The sequence below is a fragment of the Varroa destructor genome, unplaced genomic scaffold (assembly GCF_002443255.2).
Source record: "Varroa destructor unplaced genomic scaffold, Vdes_3.0 BEIS01000004.1, whole genome shotgun sequence".
Taxonomy (NCBI): domain Eukaryota; kingdom Metazoa; phylum Arthropoda; class Arachnida; order Mesostigmata; family Varroidae; genus Varroa; species Varroa destructor.
The window spans coordinates 48,186,959-48,209,459 of NW_019211457.1; the positions used below are offsets into that span (position 1 = coordinate 48,186,959).

The following is a 22,501-nucleotide window of genomic DNA, read 5'->3' on the forward strand; positions in this document are numbered from 1 at the left end:
TATCTAATCTTCACCATTTTTGATCTTCAAGGATTCAAGTCAGCTCTGATGAATAACTGAAGCTTTCAAAGATCATTTATTTGACTGACTTTGTCGATACCAGAATAAATAAAAATTAAACTAAATCAATGACATTTTCCAATAAGTCAATTTTTCAACGCATTATGTTCTGTCTCACGCTTGAAAGCACTACATCAAGAAAATCGCCCAAAAGGTCTGCAACGTTCAACTTGACTTAAAATATTATGGCATTCTATTTTATAATGAATGGGTACAATGGCGTTTTAAATAAACAAGAAGAGTTCGTTGAAACTTGTTTCACTCAAAATGTGACTGCTGTCGATGATAGTATATCATATTACGTGATAAACAGATCTTCTACAGCATTTAAGTATTGAAAAATTACTCATTGTGACTATCTAAGTGCAATGGGGGGGACAGTTTTGTAATCAAATTGATTTCGACGTTTAGTGATCTCTTGCTTGCTTGGTTTTAAACTGACTACACCTCACGCATTTCAGAAGGAGCGCTAGCGGTTTCCCTTCTCTTTGCTCTGGTCTTTGTCTTGCGAAGTACACAATAACAGAGTCCGGTACACGGTGCAGAACTTTCGCTGAATATTTCGATACTAGGTATATCCATGCGAAAAAGACAACCATTTTAGCTACACATCCGCTAGCAAATTACGGTGATGACAAGAACACCCAAGATGTGAAATCTGCCGGATTTAAAATCGAGACGTGCCTCAGTTCAGCTGTCATATTCAGCTGTCGTATCTGCTATACTATCGCAGTTAAGAGTAGAAAAAAACATATGTTCCCCTAAAATCAAAGCTAGTGAGCGGTATTTTATTCAAACCTACATTTGTTAGAGCCCTCAGTTTTTACTGTGTGATGTCAGTATTCGTCCACCACTTCACTTGACTAGGAATTGTATGAAAAACTCTGCGAAACAGTCCAATGTAACGCGTAAGATGAGAGCGTGTAATAATAGCAAAAAAATATAAATACTTTAAATTCGCAGATGTCTCTTTGGCAGTTTATTATATTAGCCATAACTTCACAAAAAACCAAAAAGCGAATCGTATAAATAGAAGAATTTGCACGTGAGTTCAGTGATTTTATTTGGGTAGGTTGACTCAATACTTACCACAAGTGACTTTGTGAAGTTTATAAATTGTGCGGTTAATATATCACGTCCTGCTCACATGTGTCCATCCGCCATCGGCTTTTGCTAAGGTTTGGAAGAATATGGAACCACTTTTACTTTTTTTTATACGCGTAACGTTACCACTAAACGTGTTAAATCCTCATGCACGAAAATGAACGGCCATCGCGAATGTTGGATTAAAAAAGTAATTTCTTGGTAGCATCAAGATCATGGAAACACCGCTTTTACTGATACATATATATTTGCTGTTCAATTAGTAAATCTGTCGTCTTCCAGTTTTCCTTCTAGACAACAGAAAAACGTTTCTCCCGCTGTGTTATTGGACGGCGTTTTATAATGGTTTCCATAACTACATCCGAGACAGCAATAACGTATTACTCACTTCTACGCTCGAAGCCCGTTATTGCATGGTGGCGAGATATAGTGTAAATTTACCAGAAGTAGAATAACGATAAAGAAGTTATAAATAGTGGAATAATTACTAATAATCAATATTCTGCAATTTAATTACATATTTGCATTCATCAACAATAACAAGCAATGAGCATAATTTTTCCTCCTTTATACTTATCTTCTAAACGTGTATTTCAATAACTAGTCACACAATATGAAACAATTTTGCTTAATTAGTCAGCTAACGTGGGAAAATTGAGTTTTCAGGATAATTCTTTAATTTTCGAGCACGTAATAGGGTTGTCGCAAACGTAAAACTTTTATCACAAAGCTTTTTGGCTTTCTTAAACTAAAACATAAAGATGATGAAATACGTTAGAGTAGCTTTCAATGTTGTCTGTACTAAAAAAATAAATCATACTCGCCTTAAAATGTAGAATAAGGTATAACTGCATTCATCGCGGTTATGAGAAAATAATTTCATTTGAAAAATCTATAATTCATTAAAAAAAGTTAAAACTGGTATAAATTGGCGCTACTGTAATCATTTAAACGAAGTATAATACTTAAAAAGAAAATAAACTTGAGTAAGAGGAAAGCTTAACTAAGGTGCTACATAGGAATATATCATAGAAATATATAATTTCTTTTTTCAACCTGATTTAAATAATGCTGCTCGCGCACTGTCGGCTTAACCCCAGAGCATGGTTTAACGTGGCCCGATGGCTGTAGGGCTTGACCCTGACGGGTGTATTTACCATTGTTAGGCCGACGCCACTGCAAACAAATTCTCAGTTTCTCTTCTGTGCTTTACTCCAACAGTCCTGCTTCTCGTCTAATAATACTACAGTTTAAGAAATATATAGCATCACCCATTTAAGCTACTAAGTTTTTTGAATAATTTTTATCTACAACCAAATCACCTACCCAGACCAGAAAATATTTACATGCGGAATAGATTTTTAACCCATACTAATGATGCGTGAACTAAAGCAGATATGTATTATAAAACAATTGTTATGAAACTACCTATAAGTTCATCCAAAGTTATTTAACGGCTTGGAAAATCAAATAACCTAAATAACTTTAAATTACACAGTGTTAACAAACGAATTTTGGTGAGTATGTACATCAATTCTAGCTAACTGCAGTTACGAACTGATTCTTACTTGGAAGATATGTTATGAAAAGTAGCACTTGCTGATGAAGTACTTTTTTTCCCTAAGATGTGAGCGTTGGTAAAATCTATTGAAATTAATGAAAATGCGGAGCCAAGAAGCCTACATAAAAGTAACAGTTCGTTACTGCTGCAATCATCTTAAGAATGAAAAATGGTAGATTGAAACTGTACCTCAATGCCGAAGGCGGAAGAACGTGTTGAGTAAAATCGAGTACGGGGAATGCGCTTCCGGTCGACTCGATACACGATTCTTCGAAGCGCATCTGATGACATCGTAACAAGAAGAATTAAAGATGAAGAACTTATTAAAAAAATAATAAAAAAAACTCACAAACTGAGTCCAGAACAGATAGAAACACGTGTGGTATACTATAGGGACAATCTGCATAATTGTTACCATAAAGAAGCACTTATAACATTATTGCTATAGACGGGAAATAGAATAATCTCTCCTGCTCGCTAAAAAGAAACTAAGCAAATCGTGCTGTCGAACAGAAAACATAGTAATTTTGATAGCTGTGTCGAATACATTCGGACGTAGGCTGATATCATAGGCATTTGTTGTTACCAGGTGCTGCCTGGCATTGGGTTGGTCAACGCCGTCAAATGTCTTGAACTCCTGAAGCATCTCATGGATCGCGTCGCGACAAGCGACAGGAAACAGTTCGCTTATTCAACGATAATAGAACTTACTGTTGCGTTTCAGTCACACTCTGGGTCGAGAAAAACAGAAGAGAGCAATGGCTTCATCCCCTATATATTATCCAGACTTAGGCATGTGGAATACTAATTGTTTGTACGCTTACAGACGGCGATACGCAGTGTAGGTTATCCTACCGTGGATTCTCTCATACGAGCTTCCGAAAACAGTATTACTAATAGTAATTAAACTAAACGTACTTGGCTGTTTCGAAGCTTCTAGTGTGCTTTCTTCGAATAAAGAAGAGATGCATATATAACAAATACCGTTATTACAGTTATGGCTTACATGATTTAGATGTTAGTCAAGTTTTTAGTCACGCTAAATAGATTCTAGCAACCTAATATAGGACACGTGACTTTCCTAAGCTTGCGCTTAGGAAATGACATGACAGACATGAGCAGATGTCCGCGTATTTCATATTTATAGTCCCGAGGACTTTTCACGGTGTTTACACTTACAATCTGTAGTTCAACAAGGTATTTTTTTTGGATTCGTGTGTCCGAAAAAAGGTATTGACGGCTTCAAGTCAAAACATTTGTCCATGTGTAGAAAGCATTCAAAGGGCTGCAATCCACGATAACCCACGATTATATATATATACATATATACATGATGGTGGAACAGAAATTCACATTAATATAGTATGTTTAGAACTGTAATCTTAACGGCTTGAGAGATTTTATGCTAACGTGCACTCATATGTAAGATATACATACCGGGTTGGGAATGATTCCTTGTAACATCTAGAGATTGCCATTCTACGGCCATTCCATTATTGAAGTATGCTATTGACCTCTAAAATGCAGGGAAGTCGATATTACGAACACTTTTTTTTTTAAAAGTTTAACTTTTAAGCAAAATACATGGTTTTTTTGTCTCAGTTGCCAGCAATAACATAGTCATTTTATATTCCAAAATCTAATAGCAGTCACTCAGTCATGCTCTTAATATTACTCTGGAGAGAAAGTTTCTCTGCGTAGAAACTTCCCTTTCTCATTTTCCTAACTTGGTGTTTACTTTTGTTCGGAAACACTCTTTCTGCTCTATTAGTGTGCTATAGCAGGAGTGTGATATGACAGCAATTTCAACTTAAAAAAGCTTCTTAAATATGGGTGTTCCAGGTATCGAAAATGCACTTCGCTCATGTGCACTCTTGGCACTTTCTGCATTATGTATTTTAACACGGCGAAACGAAACGCTGCTGAAATAGCTCGGCACATATTCCTTGTATGCGGTAATGACGGAAGATTCCCCTTATTGTGATGACAACCACTTGAAGGCACTTTTGCCGATAAACAATTCAAATGACCGAAAAGATTAACTACAGCCACATGGTCGTCGTTAATTATATCAAGTTGTTTAATTCACATTGCTTAAGTACCTCACGAAGCCTCTGAATCTAACAGTTTAACGCTGCATCACAGGAAAGAAGCTATAACAAAAGAGGTTATGTTTCGCGTTTGGTGGAATTTCGAGAACCGGATTTACTGGAGGCGGCATTTTATAAACCAGACAGTCGATCGATACGATTATTGGTCCAGTTGTATCGAGTCAATCAGGCTATCCGAAAGAAAAACCCCGACAAGCGAGATCAGGTCATCCTGCTCGATAATAAGGCACACCCACAAACGAAAAACATGCCTCCGTCAACGCTGGCCTTTTAAATTTTCAATTGAAGGCTTTGTTACATTTTCTATATTCTATGGACCTTGCGCCGGCGGACTTTCACCTTTTCTTTCATTGATCAATTACCTTTGTAGCCTTACCTTCGACACGAATCAAAGATTCAAAACGTAATTGGAACATTTCTTTGAGACAAAACCTATTACCTCCTAGCGAGACGGCATACATGATCTCGTATGAAGATAGAAAAAAAGTCGTAAGCAAGGCTACGAATGCATAAAGTAATACTGTAACCAGAAAAAAAAAGTTGCTCAGAAGAAAACGCAGGAACTTTCTTTTCAATTTATTTGTCTAAGTTACGTAACGTGGCGTGTTATCCTACATAAAAACAATTTTTTCTCTTTAAAACGTTTGACCTTAGAAATGATTGTCGGAAATTGAAGGTTAGATATCATAGGCACTTTTATAAACCCTACGGAAGTTTTTCTTCTTATAAAATACTTCTCAAAGTCTTTTGGTGATTCTATGGAGTATATTGCATTAACCCTATTCAACCTATGGTCATATTTTTAAAGAATAACATATCGTCTGCATGTCACATACCGCAGCTCTAACTGTCATAAACAATATTTTAATGGTATGTTTCCGTCTGACCAGCCTGACTTTGATTATACCGATGTTGGGTAATGACCGTTCGATGGCCATAAGGAACCTGGTGATATATGACAACGGAAAATATCCTATGATCGGGGATGATATGAATAATTGGCAGTCTCTATTATAATGGACATCCTTAACTGTAATAATATTGCAGGATTCTTTTACGAATTATGATCATTGTAAATATATAATATATTGAAACCGAATGGAAATTTCAGCTTTTCCTCTTTATAGGATTGACTTAACCATTTTGCAATTAGGTAATTAAGAGACTTCGTAATTTACTTGGTTTTAAACTACTTGGTTCTCTGATTGTCATGAGCTGCTCCGAAGAACCGAGTCGGTTTTTGCATCTGAGTGGTGAGGACGCGTTGATCAAATGATTTCTATCTAGATTAACAATATAACCTCATTCAATGCCATATAGCCTTGCATTAGGCTTGAGAGCTCATATAAATACTTTCTTATATCTATTGATTTGTTTATACTCGCTTAAGTCTTTTCCATGTAATCGAAAAATATACCACAATAAGTAATGCAGTGATTACTTCATAAGAAATATTTTTTTGATATAAGTGAGAAGTTATTTACACAAAGCTTAGCCTTTAGGCTTTAGCCATTTATATCACAAAGTGTTTGTCTATTTTACTATTTTCCAGTATTCATATTAAGTGTCTGGGTGATATCGAAAAGCCTAAAAGATCTATAAATAGTGGATCGTATATGCTTCATTTTCCTGTGACCATTTTGATTTTTGTCAAAACTTCATTAAATGTATTCTGTTCCATGCATATATTGCAGTACCGAACTTCGCTAACAATTACAAGGAGCCCTTGTTCTTGACCGACGTTTAGTAGAACCGCGTTTATCAGAAATGCCCACGCCAGTTCTTTAGCTTCTGTTAATATATAGCGAGGTAGGATGCTGTGTTTTGTGCATCTTTTTGTGCTTGAACTTGCATGAGTTGTATTTGTATTGTAGTGTTGATATGGTGACCTAATTAAGGCCACAAGTAGACCGAATGAGTCATTGTTGTCGTCAGAGTGGGGCGTCATATTCTGCCATTTGGCTGTTGTTGTTCGGCGGTAGCCGATACTAGCACATCCATTCACTACAACTAAAACGTCATCTGCCTGTTTGTCCATATACGTGTGCGTATCGGTGGCCTTGGGGTTCATCGCAAGGCCGGTAAGGAAACTTGTTGGCTTGCTTTGGTGGCTCCACTGGCAAGTCCTCACCAAAGTCTAGATTGAGCTGTGACTACCGGCAGCATCTGAACCACGGGAACGAGTGGGCCACATATGCTGTTGTCAGTGGCCTTCTTCTCCTGTTACTATGAAAGCTGCTATCACAACTACTGCTCTGCCGTGTCATGCCGTCCATTCGCCAAAAATGCGCGCGGAGCTAGCCCACACCTGTGCCATCTAGCGGTAGGTTATTGCGTAATCGTGTTGTTCATTTGCTAGTATTGTTGTTCAGATCTACTGCTGTTAGTAAAAGCCTCATACTGCTTAAAGGGTTGGCGGGACCTTCACATCCTCACCGGCACGGCGCGGGTCGTTCACTTTCTTCTATAAGACAGCACGCAAACGACGTCAGACCCGGCATAAGCCGCCGCTTTGTCGTGCATTGAGCTCATACGCTATGAAGATCCGCAGAATTTAAAGATGAGCTGACTGTTGTATAGTCAGCTCAAGCGACATGGAACGCCGTTTGCAAGGAACGTGATACACTAGATTGATCGAAAGATGAGAACGATTTTCAACTGCTAACACACTTAAGTTGGGGGCAGATCTATCTCTGTCGTGTCCTTCCGGTGTTTGTATTGACCCATAGTGGGTATGCAAGTAAGTGACGCCAGTCGTGACTTTTTTTATTGTGGATTAAGAGATCCCGAAAGTGATACTTGTTTTTATCTCAATTGCATATGCAACCCGAATTTTACTACCCTAAAGAGCGATTAAACTAGGTCTTCAAAATAATTACTCTATCTAAGAAACATCGGAAAAAATACAGTTTGTTGTATTCTCATTTCAGGAATGCCGACAGAAGAAAAGGACGGCAACAGCCAGTGGAAAAGATCTGTTTATCGTTAACAACTTACATCCAAGTCTGTAAATATTATTTGTATAATACTCGTGTCTGCATATAAACATCCTCACCAGATTCGAACAAGATTAAAAGCGAAATTATTAATGGCTTCATTACACTAAAAAAAGTTTTATGGAAAGTTTGAGTAGATGCAGTTTCAGAAGCATTAATAGCACGTCAAGTCTCGATTTTGGTATAATGTGTACTCTTATAGGGAGACTACAATGTATCATTTGTGCATGAGCGCTACCAACTCCTTGGACCATGCTTGTTGGAATGAACAACATGTGTACAACATATATGCAACAATGCTGTTTGGCCTCAATACACTATTTTACCTCGGTTTTCTAACCACTTTAAGTCTAAATATGTAACTATTATCGTTTCGTAGTCTGTAAGTGTCCCGTATTTAAATGATGTTGTCCTGTCAATTTAATGTTGTCCTGTTGTTAAAAAAATTAAAAACAAAAATGCCGTGCTTGCCTCGAGGTTAACGGGGCTCGTTTGTGTTATGTGTTTGTGTTCGTCCGGCAGCTGATTAAATCTGCTTTAAGTAGATTAGAATTGTTGCTGTTACTCTCGCATAACTCTGTAAACTCGTAAAAGAAGCAGTAATCATTTATGCATAGTAGCAATAATAATAGCGGTAAAATCCGTGCATCCATTAAGCTAATGCCAACATTACAAAAATGTGATATACTAGTATATAAGAATGTGCTTGCATTATACAGAAATTAGCATTGTATCGAATAACCGTAAAAAAAAATGTATTATTATTATTGAGAAATAAATGTTTTAAAGCAACACACCTAGCAACTTTTTTTCTTGGATTGATGAGATATTGTTACTTTATTGTCTTTTTTTAAATACTACGCTAATTTTTTTCTTTATGCTTCTTTTTCTTTTAGCTCTGTACTGATGAATTAATACCTCTGTTGTCTATGGTTTCCACTCGAGTGGCTGATATCTCCAGACTGCCAAGAAATTAGATGAAATTGTAATAACTGCTATTGTGCAGTATAAATGCTGCCATCCAAGGTACTTTATTTGGGCTCATAATTTGTTTATATAACTGCTTCTCGCGATACTAATAGTACGGGAGTTTTACATATCCCAAGTTATGGAGATATTTATGCTCAAAACTTGTTTAAACTCATATCTGCTGGCATATTTGGACAACAGTGTGTAAAGAGTAAAATAATTTATTTAATTAAAAGGTAGTGTACCTTCTAAGGACTATATGCTGATACTAAATGAAAATAGTTTTTTCTTTAAATGATTTCTTAGTGAGATTTTATATATCATCATGAACTGGTATCAATAACTATGATTATTTGTTAGTTTAAAAATATCGCTTCTTTAAAGATATGCCACAGAACCTGAAGTACTGTACCAGACGTAAGAACATTAGATTAGCAGGCTTTTCTTGGAGACGTCAGTGTATTTTGTTATTGTTGTTTTTTTGTGAATTTCCACGTTCTCACAACAAATGCAGCAAAAATCGACCGTATTATACATAATTGTACACAAAAATAAGGTGACAATTATGCCTTTCACAGAAAAACAAAAAGGCTCTTGTTTAAAAATTGTATAACCATTATTTTAGTATTTACTAGTTTCAAGATCATTATAGTACTCCATTGCATAATAGATACATACAAGACGTCTGATTGAATGTCCAACGGCGGTGTCGGACGTAAAAAAATCTCAAATCACAGAGGTGTAAACAAACCCTATCGATGGAAGTTGTGTGGTAAATGTGGAGGGTCTAAAGTAGGTTCTTCGACCCCCGCATTTGTGGTAAATAAAAATTGCTTATAGCAAACTATTCAAATATTTTCACAAATACCGACCCAAGAGAGCAGCTGGTCAATCCTCTTTTCGAAATACTGGCCGCTCCTTTTATTTGTTCTTACTACAGCAAGTCGTTTTCTGATACCACGCCATGAAAGTCCAATTAGAAATTAATAGTTTGATGTTAAACAGCTAATTTATTGCACAAAGCGTAATTACAAAATCCTCAATAATTTAGTATTAAGGGCTTCGTTTGATTTACTTGCAATGTATATTATTCAATACTGCAACGTCATACGTTTATATTGTTGGAAACAAATCTATTTTGTATTCAATATGATTCTATACAGCAGAATTTTTTAAAGTGGCTTCATATATCTCGCCTTTTTGAGAAGTAAAGTTCGAATGGTCTTCTGGCATTTACTGGAGTCGCCATGAAGAAAACGAATTTTTCTTTATAAGGTACGTCGCAAGGTTAAGAAAACGGTAGGGCCGCATAGGCCAAATTTACTTAACGTCACCGTTGCGAATAATCGTGGCCACGCAAAAAAGCAAAATGAAAAACACCACTGTGTTTACTAAAGCTTCAGGTTTCGTGACCTATAACGATAGCGCTTACAACAATTCGTTAGTTTTCAAGAAAATTTCAGTGGGCAAAAGGCTGTCTTTGGCCCATAGAGCTCACAACGCGTGGTTATATGGGTTAACGATGGGTCTGTATGAGCTACAAGTAACTTTACACTATGAAAATCAATCAAACTAAAGGGAAAATCTTCGTCTGCTAAGAAGGAATTCTCACATTGGCTAGAGAGGATGTTGCTTTATAATACTTTATTGCTAAGCCAGCTAGATCAAAGGTCATCATTTATGTACAATAGATCCTCACAACATGTTAGTTGGTCTGATGGAAGTCTTTGAATGACCCAAATATTGGTATATTTAAGGGTTGTACCTTATATAGATATGAGGGAGAATCATACTCACATGAGCAGTTTTTCAAAGCTAACTCCGTCTCACGAAAGCCTGTGCAACCGTCGTGGTCATCTTTGATTAAGTAGTCAGAGTTTAGTTACACCTTGTCCAGTTATCCACGATTGCGGTATTACGAATTACTATTGGTTATTTATAAATCATGCCTGTTATTATCCAAAATACGATGCATATATCGGCCATGTTATTCAGTTTTGGCGTTTCACTATTGTAATGCGATTATCACAGTTTTTTCAACAAAAACAGCCTTAAACATATGGTTTTTGAATAATAGCACCACTAATTTGAGCTACAATAAGTACAAAAATACGATGCTGTAGTTTATATATATATGCTCTGTGACTGAGCTGGACTATGAGACAAATTAACTTTTCCAGTTTATACGTTAAACTAGCAGTCGAGGGCATTTTGTTTCATATATCTCAAATACACTGGTCCATTTGAGCTTTAGGGTGGTCACAGATTCCGTTTTTTGAAAAATATAGCTCCAAGGCAGACGGAAATATGAGAAAAGAAACTTATTATTTGAACAAACATATTTGCTTAACGAATATTTGCTATAACTCAAAAAATATATAGCTGGTTCGGGCAATACCAGCTTTTGATATATAATCAGAAAACAATCCAACAACCCAAATTGCACCGAAATGATTATAACGTTTAATCCATTTCCCACACCTTGTCTGAAACAGAATTTTTCTTAGGAGCGCTTAAGACAAAAATGTGTCAGGAAAAAAATATGAATTACTGCTGTTTAAAGTACATCGGAGTGCAATCTTCACGCAAATGACGTCTTTGCACAATATTAAATATGAAGTATGCCTGCGGTACTGAAGGACAGAATTAAGTCTAACTGACATCAGAATCAGAAAAATTTCACGATTGTCGCCTCTTTCATTTTCGAAAGAAGGAAGAATAATAGCTGTAGTGGCTGTTAGCTGCTAGATGTTTTCCGAAGCTATGCCATTGGTGCCCTAAGCGGCGACCCCACAGAATACAACACACAGAGAGGCAACAGCGGTCTTAGTCGATAAGATGTGGTTAGCCTTCAGTCCTACCTGGACCCGACAACCAGATCAGTACCCCCCCCCCCGAGCTAAGAACGTATGCTGTGTAATGTAAACATAGCCCTTCAAGTAACGTCCAAGACATTCACGATTCTTTTACTACGTATTGATGCCTGTCCCGTAAAAAGCGCGCCCTAGCGACTTTTTAGAAACTGTGTTTTATTCGGCTCGGGGCTGTATCCCGTTAATATCGGCACAGAAGGCATTGGGAGTCAAGACTTGTTCAATGCTGCGCTATGCGGCCATTATTGATAATTGCTGCTGATATTTAGTTGGTGTTGCTGTACTTCATGTTGTTGTCGTTTGCGACGATTGCGCAAAGATTAAAAGTGAAGCGTGCTTAGTTGGACGGCGATTGGGAATGGAGAGTGCGTTGACGGCAGAGCGCTTCGGTGGGTCAAGGCTAGATGACGATATTCTGATTTGGTGTCCATGCGGGTGATCCTGGGTTTTCCTTGGCTGTAGGGGGCGACTGGGCGTGTGAATGATTCGTGGTCGTCGTTTCTATCGATAAAGCTTACGAATACAATACTTGAGTGATAAATGGACGAAATTGATGCCGCCGATACGAGGCAGGAAGGCTGCTGCGCTGTCTACTATTTTTCTGTATTTATATTCTTACGCAAGCTATTTTATATAGTAGTATGTAATATATATAAGCAAAAGGTAATAACAATACCATAGTATGTGTCTCAAATAATGTAAATTATTATCATGAATATAAACTGAATAACAACAATAACGATGGTGGTAGTTATAATTAGTCATCATAAAACTTCCCACATGCTTCTAAATGAAATAATTAGCACAAAACTGGATTTTCTTGATACTATTACTTAAACAACTCATAACAGATAGCGAGTTATTAATGTAACACTGTGTTTTGCTATTATGTAGTATTATGTAAAAATTATTGTGTGCTATCATTTTATGGATTTTATAGGATTAGAAACTTGAGGTTCTTTTACCTTTATAATAATAATACAATGATAAGATATCTTAAACATTTACTGTAACAGACGATTTGCAGAGTTCATCTTGAATGATGAGGAGCAGAAATGCATTAAGGTCAGCTATGTGGATAAATTTAATGTATTATGTTAATATAACTAAAACAGTTTCGGTTACGCAACTTTAAGCTAGTACCTAGCACAAAATGAGGTGTGCTTCCGCTTAGTGTCAAGCTGGAACATCCTATATGTTCTTGGCACATATTTATTTACTCGTATTAAGGATCCGCGATCCCAAAGATCGGTTTGTCAAAGGTGCTTATGTTTGCTTTTATTTTAAGAAATTATGTTACCAATTGTTCGAAAAACGTATGTACGATAAACATAATAGAGCGACCACATTATACCCACAGTTATATCTACATCGTTTCGGACAAGGACCTCGATATCAGTGCAGTTCGGAAAACGGAGCAAATTAAATCGTCAACAATGTTTATGCACCTCGATACGAGGAGCAGAGTAACTCTCAATATATTTCTGCACACGCTCCCAGTTGTCTACGGTTAATCTACCAGGTGTGACAGCACTCTAAATCGGAGACACTTCTGACATCACGAATGTTGGCGCATAGGTTAATTCTTCACTGAAAAGCTGAGGCCTCCATGGTTTTCAGTTATTCTTTACTAGCTGTGTCAAGATGACAGTAATCTGAGCAAATTATACTAGTTAATAAATTAATTATTAATTAGTATTTATTATTATTAAGTTAGTATTAGTATTAAATTAGTATTAGTATTAGTATTAAGGCGTATTCTTAAGATATTATCTTAAGAATACGTCTTCTCATATGTCACAAGCACGGTACATTTTTCGAAAGTTAATGCAGATTACAAACAAGAGTAGCAGTGTTAATTTCATCAAGCATTTAGGGCCATTACTCCTTAGAAGAGCGTTTCTTGTTAGATAAGTCGAAGATATTATTAAATGCTTCATTTTTATTTCTCTAAACCTAGATAAACTCTTATTCAAAACATCAAAAATGCCAACTGTGTATACATTAAATGAATATTTCGTCGCAACATAGAGCAGATTTTGCTAGAAAGCTCAAGTCAGATGTGTCTATGATTCAATGCACTATTACTTAATGTACAGAAATTAATGTAAAATATAATTTATACAGCTAATATTGTTCAAAGACTATAAAAAGCTGTGAAAATGAAATATGTTTTTGAGAACACAACGGTTGTGTCTAAAATAAAGTGAAATATATTCAGTGATTTCTTTAGAGATACACACAAACAGGATATCATATCATTAAATGACCTTTGCTAATTTCAATAAATGTGTGTTATAAATATGATAATTTTAATTGATTCTTTAAACTTAGTTTAACACGAAGATTATCAACAGGATCATAATGAATCACAATACTTTAGATGATAGTTAGATTTCCGCTTTAGCCCCACTACAATTATCCAGTTAATTTTTATTGCATGTGCAGAAGCCTGACCTATGTGAGAGGCGTTTTTGAAAAACTAGCTGCTGAGATGTGAGGTAATATTCACGCTGGTCATCATATTGAAAGATTTCAATTTCAAATTAAGAAGATTAGTGACATATAGCAGATTTGCAGGTGAAGGTGAAACCAGGGCAGCTCAATGAGTTGATAACGTGAAATATATATATTTACCTATTGAATAAGTATAATAAAGATGATGTGCATCAGTCCACTAAATAAGCGTTGTTTATATTAAAATATAAGATCTGTATTGAGTAAAAGTGCTCTTAATTTTTAGAGTTAGCGGGACAGGTCGATCCCAAACAATCGTATGGCAACCACTAATAGAAAGTCCTAGGAATTTGCATTTTACTGTAGTCTGTAAAAGCTGAATTGTGAAAGGCTCAAATTAACTGAATTGACAATCCATTGAAAATCGGCTTTGGTTTTGATATGGGTTACAAAAATACTACCCACTTTGAGTTTACTGATGATAGTACAGCAGGTTTATAGTAATGCTTTATATAAGGAAAGATGCGTTTCAATGAGGTTAAGATATTCTCATTTTCTCTATTTTCCGCTTATGACATTAAATGCAATGCTGCCGGTTTGGGATTTTAGGGCCCCGGTTACGATTCTGAATGAAATGTCTAAAGGAAATGTCTGAATGAATAAAGGATGTTTTATATTGGTAGATTTATCCACTATTATGACTAGTGCAGCTATTTTCTAAATGTTAATTATATGGCACTATGTATTGAGTATTCCTTCAGACAAAAAAGAATGCTTATTTAACATTTACCTTTTGTCTGAAAAATCTGATTTACGATGATCCTTAGATGCCATTTCTGAATGGGTCAATATACAGTGGGAACGCAATATTATTAAATGGAGAATTCGAGCGTTACTACAAGATGGTGGATGGTCAAAAGTTGCTCTCTAGTCTTGACAACCTCAGGCTAGGACTAGCCAAGAGTCTCTCCATGCATCGTCGAAAAGCCTTGCTTAACGGTGCACTTCAGCTTCGAGACGGCCTTGCGCTCAATATCACTCTGTTCAACTGATATAGCCTACATATAGCGCACACGTTGCAAAAGCTGACCGACTCGCATAGTTGTGGCGAGCCTGCTAGCGCACCAGTATTAGCCGCGGCAAACATGACAATCAGCGTGCGTATCTCCAGATCAGTGCTAACCTAAATCGGTGTTCCTCAAAGCAGCGTAGCCAAAAAAACTTATCTGAATAATATAATACACGTGGCCACAAAAGCAAAAAATATCAAATGAGTTTTTATTAGTCGGTGTGCGGTTGACAGGCTCAAAGACCTCATTCAACCTGTTGTTGAAATTTGTTTTAATAAGTTCAAAAAGCAACATTGTTTGGTTTACATACTTGGGTGCCAATCTTTGGCTGAAGACCTTTCTGCTGGTTGTCAGTGGAGGTAAAACAAGAATAGAATTTAAGTACCTACAACAGTACCGAAATGGCAGTTTTTATGCGTACGTCTGTAATCTATGAAGGTGCTAGCACAGTATACTCACCTGCATGAACGGCTGCAATTTAATGTAACTCTGTGTAGAACGCGTTAACATTTCTTCTTATCGGAAAGCTGTCCAATTATTTTGAGTACAAAGTGACAAAAAAGACAGTTATTTGAGTGTGTTTCCCGACTTCTGTTGTATGTGGAGTATATGTACTCGTAGGCGCCTGCCGTAGTGAGCAAAGAGATCAAAATACACTACACTATAAAATGCAGGCTTCGTGCAAAAAACAGCCACTCAGAGAAGCACAAGAATAAACTGCAGTGTACAATTGAGCCTCTAATATCGTGTTTAAGCTGCTTAAACCTAAGTTTGCCTAATAACTGATAATGACTTATATAGAATAGTTCCGATGGATGTCGTAATAAACTGAAGTGTGCAAAATAATAGTGAGACTAAATCGCTTGAAACGATTAGTGTGTAAGCTGGTGTCAGAGGTCAGCTTGTGTGGTTTAGATATTAGGACTAAAAATCGGAAGCATAACCGTTCTGATGTAACGGGACATATCGCATGCATCGTGAGCAGACTCTGTTGAATTCTATCTTCGCAAGATGACTTCATACGATGTAAATCTATCCTTCGTCCAAAAACTCAAACGCCAGTCTCCCTATGAAGTGCAGCGTCGCAAATCGGTGTGTATTTTGGCAACAAACAGCAGTAGCGATAAAAAATCGAAAATAAAAATAATTCTTTAAGCAAACGAAGCCGGCTGACTAACCACATGCACGTACTGCTAGGGTTTTGGCCTATTGCTGATTACAATTGAGAGCTCGGGAATCCAATATACACACTGTCCAAAGTTACACAACCATTACCGAATCGACCCAATATATATATATATACTACCGAAAACAGATTACGATCAGGACTGTTATTACAGCTAATATCTAAAACAATGGTTGATGGCAGAGCCAGACGTAAAAATCGAAACATTATGTTATTATGTCACTTATAAGTATGAACCAGATGGAACCCAGGTTTCATTCTCTTTTCATTCTTCAGAACTTCATCAGAAAGGCGTTAGTGATCAAACACGATATGTTCCCAACGTATGACGGACTCACTGTGAGAACGTTAGAATATTGGACTCTTCTACGCAAGCAAGACAGAAAATATTGACTATAGCCTGCATATAAGGGCTGTGGCAGTGCCGTCGTATAAATCCGGAGTAAAGTCGCTCAGTCAAATCACAACTGCCGAGCAACGGCCAGTGGCTCTATGTACAATGATACGGCTTTTACAGGATTTGAAGACTTATATAAATATTATAAAAAAAAAAAACAAAATACTTGGATCAGAGTATTTAATAGTCGCATTCAGAATAGTCTTTTTGATAAGATAATTTTGTGTCGTATTGAATTTGTATAGAAGAACTGAATAATCGAGCCAAAGTAACGTATTTTATTGAAGCACTTTGAGCCAACGCTACGACAATATCAAGATAACACAGTGGTTTGATTCTGACTCGAACAACGTGGTGTTTTTCTGAAATCTTGCGCCGAACAGGTGAACCAGCTTTAAGGTTATTAGATGCACACAAGTCAGTTCTCGGCTTAGACCTTCACTGTTTCAATTCATAGCATTCGAGAAAAGTTTAAAATTTGAAAGAAGCTTTAAATTTTAAAGCTGCTTTCAAATTTAAGCTTTTCACGCGATGCCGACGAAAATTAAATTGAAAATTAAATTTTAATTTTCGTCGGCATCGCGCTACGGGCTCTAAGGTATTTGAACCTTTGTTGTTCATCCTTAGTAGCAACATTTCTGAACGTGGTTTCAAAAACATCTGTTTTGTATGAATGGTAACTTGATACGGAATTGATGGATTCAACCTTGGATTATCACTATTAGGAACTGTGGTTTTGTGGGCTTTGCAAAGAAATCTTTCTCTCATCTTCTACGGACTCAATATCCCGAGGCGTTCCAAAACGCAGAATTTCAGGCATGACTGGACGAAAGTTCTGCTTTAGCTGGAACTAGCTAATCAACTACGAGCAACTTAACAAGAAGTTATGTCTTACTTGCAAACAACAGGACAAATAAAAAAAGACAAAGGAGATCATTGTGGATAAGCCCTGGACAAATGTCCGAATAGATTAAGATACTTACGAAAAAAGATTACGGGTATTTTGTCTTGTATGAAAGGACTTTCCTATCATGAGCTCCTAAAATCCAAGATACGTCAGATAAGTTAATGCAGCAAATTGCGGGCTTCATCTGATTAAACAGAATAACTTAAATGATAAGGCAACGTGCTTTAAAAGTCGTAACATGATTTAGTTGCACGACAACACTCTCCTCCAGAGCGCTTTAAGAACGCTAAAAACCACCTTCTAGTTGGTGTGAGAATAGTCACATAGCTTATACACTTCATATGACTTACTCATATTAGAAGTTATCGATGCAAAATCTGCTAACCGGAAAACGCTTCTCCAAAAACAAAAAAAATTAAACTATCCCGACACAAAGCGCCTACAAAAGTACCGCAGGGCAACGTATGAATTGTCTGCTAAATGGTAACAATAACTGATAGCAGTTAGTATTCATTTTTTTACTGAGCTCTTAACACAGTTTCAGAAAATAAAGTTACACATTAGTCAGAGAACTGATAATTTGCTTTCACCTAATTCATTAGAAAAAATAACTGGATAGTATTGAATAGCAGCATCCCCTGCGTATGTACAATGCAGATCGTATGCGAGAAAGAGATGAATAAATTTATATATTTATTGACTCTGGATTCCTTAACCACTGTTGATATTAACAATAACAATAAAGCGGGAATGCTTTTATATAAAAAATCACGTATTGCTATAGAATAAATATGAGATCCTTCGGGATGATCTTTCCTCACTTTTTCCATTCCACTATTTTTATGGCTTTATTCATTTATGACTAATTATACCAGTTTTTCCCTTTACTTCTCGTTTTCCTAGTTTTTACTAAAACTTTTTTTGTTCAATCCGTGAATGATTCAAACAGAACTCACTTCGAAAACAACATTGTTGTAGTTGGGTTATAGAAACGCGAGTTTTTGTAATGAGGGGACGTCCTTTTGTACTACTACATATTGGGTTACTACATAAAGTATTAACCGTTTTTCTAGCTAAAGGTACATATCTTAGGTAATATTAGTCGAGACAGGCCGGGTTAGTGTCGTCTGAAATCTAAGATCTGACAACTGTGGATGCGCTAAAATTCAAGCTTGAAGATGAGTGAAATTTCTACATTTGCTATATTTTACTATTGCTACTACTGCTACTGGTATTTATTGTCATAAAGGCCAAATTAGCCTATTCATAATGCTGTCCTCGACCATAAAAAAATGTGATAGTTTGTGGTCAAGATGCATTATCAGAATAAACAGCGCAAAGGTGGTTCTATCGCTTTCTGGAAATTTTGATGTAAAAGATGCTCCTGGTTGAACAAAACCTGATGGAATCATTGCGAAAGTTGAGTAAGATCAATTCGTGAGTAGCCATAATACCGCAACGGAACAAACTATTTATGACCAAATAGTTTTAAACCACTTAGATGTTTGGGTATCATACGAATCGATGCAAAAGGAATTACTCGGTCTTATTTCCATTTGCGAAACAAAATCGAGGTATTTCTTATATAGCTGATCGATTGTAATGAAAAGTAGATCACATACGTCGATAATGCGCAAATAAAAAGTGAACTACACAACCCATACTGGCTCCAACAAAAGTAATGTTAAATATTTATTGGGATTAAAAGGAAAATGCATTGAGTTGCTGTCGCCTGGCAAACGATGATTCGGACCTCTATTGTCAATAAGATTGCACTAACGTTGAAAGAAACCTACCTAGTAACTAGTGAACAGAAAAGAAACTAAGTTGTCGTATAGCCCGGACCTTGCATTATCAAACTACCATCTGCTTCAGTCTCTGCAAAACTCCTTTAATGGAGTTAGTTTAGCTTCATTGAAAAAATGCACAAGTCGCGCGCCACAATCTTTTGGCCAGAAACAACAAAGTTGTATAGTCACGAGATTACGATGTTATATGATGTATAATACAAAAATGGTAGATGATCATTGATCAAAATGGCGCATATTTAATAATATTATTTAAAAGCAACATTTGCTTTAATTTTTGCTTAATAACAGCCACTACCTTTTGACAACCCGTTTTTCGTTTATGTCTATCTTTTTAAAAGCATTTTTTTTCTAATGTTAGTAGATTACATTCGTGAAATATGGACATGTATAGCTTTTATTCATGTTCAATGTTCTATCACGCCAACTATTAAGGCAAATTAATCTCTCAGTTTGGCTCAGCAGCTGTCCGAGAGGGATTCTGCTTCTTTTCAATCTATAATATTAAAGCGTTTTAAAGCATTGGGTTAGGTCGCGTTGCAGTTTTTTTGGGGCCAGTCGATTAATAGAATCAGTTCATAATTGATGATCTCATTCATCTCATCTGAATCATTAATTAGTACTATTACGCACAGCATAGCTTAAATGCAAGAAATGTATGCAAAGTTTTTTTGACACTAGAAATTACCAAGGAGAAAATCCCACTCTTCTTAGGTCTTAAGACGGTAGACGGATGTAAAAGGACAAAAAATCATTTATATCAAATAACTTTTTTGTCACAATATAGAAGCCAAGAACCAAGCCCTTACATTTACATGTTATAAATGTATAACGTAGATTTCGATAGTACACAGTGTGGATATTCTGTGATAACGCAGATTTCATTAACAGCTAATAATTATAACCCAGGCATCGTGATCGTCGGATTCAAACCGATAATTTGAATTATACTAAACAACCTCCACCTGTGAAAATTCAGAAGTTACGCTTGCTCAGTTGAGCTGAAGTTGAATTATCACTATATGATTCTATTGGGAGTAGGGGTGGAAATGGACAGTAGGGGGTGATATGGCAGATATTTTTTTATGTTTGTTTAGGATCAGTACGTACTACAAATTCTTTGTCAGTAAATATGCATTCATATTCGCAGTTTGCCTTAGTAGCTGACAGTTTAATCTCTATGGTTGCTAATTCTTAGTTACGCAGCCACACATTAAGTATTTGAGAGTTTTTACATAACTCTAAAATAATAAATCTTTTAAAATAATAAATCATTATTAAACATTAAAATAATAAATCTAATAAATCTTTTTACATAAGATCTTCTATACAAAGTGTATTTCGCTCGAAAAATTACATAACCCTTAAATTTTGTAAACGCGTCTATAGAATTTCTGAGAAGTACATTAAGGACTTCATGAGCATATCAAAGCCGGCCGTCCAGATCAATCGAAACTATGTGGGCTGAAAATCATCTGAAAAAAATTAAGTGATGCGGATGTCTTTTGAAAAATAGTATTATATGATGTGCAGATCCGGCAGTTTTTTGTATACGAAACTTTTTGCAAAAATTTCGTATTTAAGATTTATTAAACGGCTGTTTGATCGCAGTTCAAATGATCTACGATACGTATATACGATACTTAAGAACTTGGCCCCTGAAACTATAATCCTAAAAAAGCTATAGTCCCGTTTTTGTCTTAAAAGTTAAATTGAGCATGACTAAATCTTTCGTTTTTCTCTGGAAGAGGGACGGATTTCCACACTGTACAGCTCTGTATTAATGCCCCGCTACATACATGTTGCAGGAACTATAATAATGCTGGTGACATGGGACTGGTAGCATCTACACAGGCAGTAAAAACTAAACTCCACACAGAGTGCTTTTGATATTTTGTGTTAGTCTAAAAATAGAAGTACGACATTTAAACTGTACACACTCAAGATGGAATTATCGTCTGGAACACACGGATGGAATTGTATGCCAGACCTTATTAATTAACCAGGGTTAGATTCTCTGCTTTGCCTAATCTTCGGTAAGAAGATCTGATTTCTTATAAATGCTAGTTACTACGTTGTTTTATATTGAAGTTATCTTGCGTGGAACACAAACTGATTATATGATCTAATTTTGTAGGCCTATTTGTGTATACTTGAGCCATACAGGATCCCACACCAACGCAGAATTTGTTAACAGAAAAAATGCAGCATACTTTTGTATACAAAATTCAGATAAAATGTAACCTCGCCCACTGTTTAAGAACTGCTGTTTGTAATATGATGGAAACCGGTTATTTAAATTTATTCAGAAATATATTACATGACGAAGGCTACATTTGCATTATTTAATTGAACATAATATCTTGTGTCGAATTATGTTCGTGGACCTGCTTGATCTGACACATCCTATATTCATGGCGGAACACGCGAGAAAGCATAAAGTATTCGCACATGATCTAGTACATGCTTCTATAAAGAGTCAAAAAGATATCCAATTGACGCATCTTACACCAATACAAAAAAACGTGCTCTGATAACAATTTAAAATAATGTATTAAAAGGGTGGACTAAATAGGCCAACATGTGTTAAATGCCGCTTTTTAGAAAAATCTGCTACGACAAAACTTCTCTATCTTGTGCCCTAAGGTGCGGAACCAATAACTCGTTTGTTTTTGAGATAAAATCAATTTGAGACGTTTATGTCAGACTTAATGGGGCTTAATGTTTCTGTGCGAAAGAGCCAATTAGAGTGATTGGAGAGGTCAGATATTGCTTTTACGTATCAATTAAAGATTTCTTAAGTATTCAATTTGAATAGATATTGATATACAAAGGAGTAGCACAATTTGGACAAAATACTTGAATAAAGTTGCTTTTGTAGAACAGCTGAAGTGACCAAGCTGATATATCCAGAAACGGAACTATGTTTTATGAAAGCAACAGACGAGTTACGCCGTCTGTGTGTTGCAACTTGCGATAGGGTGACAATCGACAACGTGCCT

The 22,501-nt window shown here is 36.2% G+C and overlaps 1 protein-coding gene and 1 long non-coding RNA gene across 2 annotated transcripts in view; both read left to right on the forward strand.

The window, feature by feature from the left end:
- Window positions 1-7,144: 7,144 nt before the first annotated feature.
- On the forward strand, window positions 7,145-13,984 carry LOC111249241 (uncharacterized). Its single transcript, XR_002672844.2, has 4 exons — window positions 7,145-7,159; window positions 7,247-7,576; window positions 7,767-8,858; window positions 13,035-13,984. It is a non-coding gene; the product is annotated as an uncharacterized LOC111249241 (long non-coding RNA).
- A 1,912-nt stretch (window positions 13,985-15,896) lies between these two features.
- The window catches only part of ClC-a (chloride channel protein 2), a 67,160-nt gene continuing 60,555 nt past the window's right edge, over window positions 15,897-22,501 (forward strand). The window contains exon 1 of the mRNA XM_086986207.1: window positions 15,897-16,293. Coding sequence (XP_086842333.1) covers window positions 16,213-16,293 — 81 coding nt within the window. The 5' untranslated portion in view covers window positions 15,897-16,212. The remainder of the gene's footprint in view (window positions 16,294-22,501) is intronic.